Source organism: Cucurbita moschata, unplaced genomic scaffold (genome assembly GCF_002738365.1).
Source record: "Cucurbita moschata cultivar Rifu unplaced genomic scaffold, Cmos_1.0 Cmo_Scf00001, whole genome shotgun sequence".
Classification (NCBI taxonomy): Eukaryota; Viridiplantae; Streptophyta; class Magnoliopsida; order Cucurbitales; family Cucurbitaceae; genus Cucurbita; species Cucurbita moschata.
In genome coordinates this window covers 6,401,907-6,406,289 of record NW_019268517.1, presented here as the reverse complement: position 1 = coordinate 6,406,289, position 4,383 = coordinate 6,401,907, and the positions used below count along the sequence as shown (strand labels likewise).

The following is a 4,383-nucleotide window of genomic DNA, read 5'->3' as shown; positions in this document are numbered from 1 at the left end:
AAAAAAAAAAAAAAAGGAGTCTCACCCTATCTATCGAAGCATAAAAATAATAAAAAGTTAACAACGGTCTACCTTTTTAGGCTTCTGAAACTGAATCATGCTTTGTTTTAAGTTATTCAGAGGACCCTCAACCAAGCACTCATGTTCCTGCCAGACATTGATGATAGCAAGTCAGAAACACAGCAAAGGCTTAAACATGAAAGATGAAAATATGTCATAATAAATCAAGAACCTCAATAACTAATATTGCATCAGAAGGAGGTTCCAATAACTTACAGAAATTCCATATAAACATAATAGTTGAGAACAAAATACCTTGTAATGTGTTAATAAGCTATTCCACAGTGGTTGTTTACTCAAAACCTTTGGGTTTCCAAGAATGACAATACCATATCGAGCTCGTGTTAAAGCCACATTGAGTCTGCGAGGATCGTTAAGGAATCCAATGCCCTAAAAGGAATAGGCTTTAGTAGTTACTCCAGAATGACAACCTTATTGAAAGAAAAAATGAGAACAATAACAAACTAAATAATTGATCCACAAACTAAAATGTTAAACATCTTAAAGTTTCGTCACATTCTTTCTAGGATATAGGTACAACAATCAGAAAGTGTACACTACTACTATTTTCAAGTGAATCGGTGAGCCACAAAAAGCATAAAAGATATAAGATATAACTACCTTCTCCAGTGAACATATATAGAACAACCTTGTATCAAAATAACTGTATCCGATAATCTCATTTCAGAACCCATTTTATACTCTCAACAAAGCAGTAGTACCATGCTTCATATGTCACCCCACATCCATGGGGAGATAACTAAGGGGAAGGAATGGGTAATCTAAGAGTTTGCAAACGAAGTTTCAGTCGAAAAACACAGTAGCTACACCAGAAAATGTTTTAGTAGTAACTAACCTGATGTTCATTACTCCTCACGCATGACAATATGATGTAATCTTTTTCCCTTCCTTGAAATGAATCCACGCTTGCAACCTGTTAACAGAACAGTACAAAATTGCATCTTGTAGCAAGGATATCCGCAATCACTTTATGAGTATTACCTCAATTTCTTTGTAAAGTTGCTGTCTGAGAGCACCATTTCTTGACATGTAGTTCACAATGTATGCTCTTTGTCCCTCATACGGTGTGATAACTCCAATCTATAGCAATCAGTATATAGCATACATCAAAAAAAAAAAAAAAAAAAAAAAAAAAAAAAAGGAGTATCATCCTAACAACCGAAGATGACAACTAATGTACCTGACTAGGGACTACACCACTCCTTAAGAAAGTAGTCACAATTTTTTCTACATTTGCTGCCTCAGTTCTATTTAGGTAGGAAGTTCCACTGGCACTTATCTCCTCTTGTCCCATCTAAAAATATTCAATGTGAAAATTCAAAACATGAACGGAAGCAAAACAGAAGAAAATTACAACTTAGAAACACCACACGCATGAGGTAAGTTAGCAGAACACATGCTATGTCAAAACTGAAGAATTCATTCTCCTTTAATACAGAATATACATTCGAAGTGTCCAATTGACGTTTATTCCTTAGGATATACAGTCAAAATCTTCAAAGCTCTAAATACATCATATAAAGTTTTTAGTTTTATTGGACTTCTACATCTCCAAACTTAGAGCATATTCCTCCTTCCAAGACTACTAATTCTAATATCCTAACTTCTCTGTAGTTTTTTTCTATCAGAGATCGACATGTAGCTCCAAAATGGAACCCCCCNCCCCCCCCCCCCCCCCCCCCCTTCCCCTTCCTTCCTCCTCTTGATCAAGACAGATCCCTCTCCATTTTCTGCTCTCTGATTGATACATTCTGGTTCTTCAAATTCTAAACAATAACTAAATCCATTAATACCTGGACGTAGAAGAACATTGGACGGTTGGGAACTGGCCATGGGAAGTCAATGCCTGTCGATTGCCTTTCGTTGATGGTAACTCCGTTTTGTAGCGTGCCCTCATAGAAGCTATTAGAAGGAAACTCAGAAAGTGATGGATGCATCCGATATTGAACCTACAACAAAAGAGAAAAAGGAGAACATGTCATCAGAATTCTGACGCAACCAAATGTGCATTACTATCTTAATAGAAAAAATAAGACTCAAAGCAGAGATAACAAAATCATAGAAATTCTTGTATTTTAACACATAAATTACAAATCGAGAAATTTTAAAAAATAAAAATAAATAAATAACACAAATCAAAGCATTAATCAAGAAAAATCTCTCCCATTTTTGTTTAGGTTAATTGCTGCAAACTCTTCTTTTTTTATATCGATGAGCATCCGGACTCACTTGTACACACCTTGACTAATCAATTGTTGCTAACTCATTTGGTCAGCTGAATAAAAGTACTAAATCCCTTCAATTTCTGCAACCCCAAATATGAGAGGATCTTTTCAAATTTACCAATATGGGACAAAATAAACTCAGCCCAAGTAAGAAGCACGCCCTTGCTACATTTAGTTCTTTCTAAGATCCCCATATACTTCTTCCATTTCTTAAAAGTCTGGCTAAAATTGGGGCATACAGATTCTCATGGTACAAAAATAGTACCCTTAGATCCAAGCTACTGTATTATGTGCAAGGGGGAGCTGAAACACAAGAGGCGTCTTTACATAACCAGTCCATTCATCACTACTTATTGGAATCTGATTAAATACTCGTTTGGTGGCAATTTTTCTATCCATCTCCGTGGCAATGACTAGCAATATGGTCATGTTGCTCAATAGTTAATTGCTCTCATTCTTGAGGGGCATCCGTTTCAGAAGGAGAAGAAGACATTGTGGTTGAACTTTCCTACAGCTTGCCTATATTCTATATGGAAGGAACAGAACTATTACAAAGACAAAAGACAACACTTCGTTCTTTGGTGATTATAGCATTATTTCTCCTTTGTCCCATTGGAAAAGCATCTTGGAATTTCCTTGGGTTGGGAGCTCCACTTTTATTGTAATCTTATATTATTAATGAAATGTTTCTTACCAGAAAAAAAAAAGAAAAAGAAAAAGAAAAAAAAAACCACCCTGAGCAATCTCTTTCCTATATGGCAAATGATGGTTCTTTTTCTTTCATTTTTCATCTACAAGAGTTTGGGCCAACTTGCACGTACCTCGACTAATCTCACGAGACAACTAGAATCTACTACATTTTGCTCCCTAAAAAACTTGTAGGATTTCCTGTGTAAGTAACTACCATAAATTGAATTCATTCTCTTTAAATACTTCATTATTTATGTCGGGCCTTAATGCCCACTAGGTCAACCCAGGATGGTTAATGGTAAAAAAACCGTCAATATAAATTGTAATGCATGCCAAATAGCTAGATCGCAGGTATCATAGTGAGTTATAACAAACTAAGATGAGAAACTTTCCATAATTGAATATCAAAATTGAGATAAAATTAACGAGCACCCTTGAAAACATATGCAGTGTAAAAACCTAATACCTGCAACCTAATTGGTTTCACACCAAGAAGAACGAGACGCTCAAAAAGGGATTGGGCCAGTCCTGCACGTGCTGCTTTTTTGCACATAATAACAGGTCCCAGTTGGCAATGGTCACCAACAAGAACAGCCTATAACAAGAAAAGTCAGTAGAAGAAAGGAAAGCAACCACTTTAATAGATGACATCCTGAACTGAAGACTCCACATGCCTGCTTTGCTCCAAGAACAAGAGGAATGAGACATTCAGGTTCTGTTGCCTGAGTTGACTCATCAATAAGAACCTAAACCAAGGTAGAATCTTTAAGTTTTAAGTTCTTTGCTTTCACGTAAGCATACAACAGACAAGATTGGTCTAACCTGACGAAATCTAAAATTTGACAAGCGAGGATCTCCAGCACCAACACATGTGCAACAAATAACGTCTGCGCTCTGTGAAATTTCCCTCTCTGTAGCTCTCTTAAGGGCTTTATATTTTTTCTCATCACTGCTAGACAACTCTCCTGTGTTAATTAGAAAATGAGAGGAAGTGTTATTGAACAAGGGAATAAGAGAAATAAGGGAAACACACTAACTAAAGCAACTATCCACCAAAATTTAAAATAAATAAGAAATAGGCTAAGGAATAAAAAGTGGTTATTAGGATAATTATACAGGCAGCAACAGCATTTAAAGATTTTTTTTTTTTTTTTTTTTTTTTTTTGAAGCCTCTTTTCGGGCTTTCAACAACAAGTAATTTTCAGAATCCTAAGTTAGGAACAGCAGCAAAGTGAAAACACGGGGGTCCATCTTATTGATTTTCCTTTCCTTTTTCTTTCTTTTCATTTTTTTTTTTGGGGGGGAATAAACCGAGCATTTTTTAACTCCTCATTGAACGATAATTTTGGTAGCTAAAACCCCCAACAAAAACAATAATCACCTCCCC

At 35.9% G+C, this 4,383-nt stretch overlaps 2 protein-coding genes across 6 annotated transcripts in view; both read right to left on the bottom strand.

The window, feature by feature from the left end:
* The window catches only part of LOC111443283 (haloacid dehalogenase-like hydrolase domain-containing protein Sgpp), a 21,203-nt gene that overhangs the window by 1,791 nt on the left and 15,029 nt on the right, over window positions 1-4,383 (bottom strand). The gene's annotated exons all lie outside the window — the stretch shown is intronic.
* The window catches only part of LOC111442920 (regulator of nonsense transcripts 1 homolog), a 12,688-nt gene that overhangs the window by 2,807 nt on the left and 5,498 nt on the right, over window positions 1-4,383 (bottom strand). For all 5 annotated transcript variants that reach the window (XR_002710412.1, XR_002710417.1, XM_023080516.1 and 2 more), the window contains exons 13-21: window positions 3,819-3,961; window positions 3,671-3,742; window positions 3,463-3,591; window positions 1,875-2,030; window positions 1,262-1,375; window positions 1,063-1,161; window positions 917-994; window positions 316-450; window positions 73-147 (exon numbers count right to left, since the gene is read on the bottom strand). Coding sequence is in view for 3 of the 5 variants with exons in the window: in XM_023080516.1 (XP_022936284.1) it covers window positions 73-147; window positions 316-450; window positions 917-994; window positions 1,063-1,161; window positions 1,262-1,375; window positions 1,875-2,030; window positions 3,463-3,591; window positions 3,671-3,742; window positions 3,819-3,961 (1,001 nt within the window). In the remaining 2 variants the exon portion in view is untranslated. The remainder of the gene's footprint in view (window positions 1-72; window positions 148-315; window positions 451-916; window positions 995-1,062; window positions 1,162-1,261; window positions 1,376-1,874; window positions 2,031-3,462; window positions 3,592-3,670; window positions 3,743-3,818; window positions 3,962-4,383) is intronic.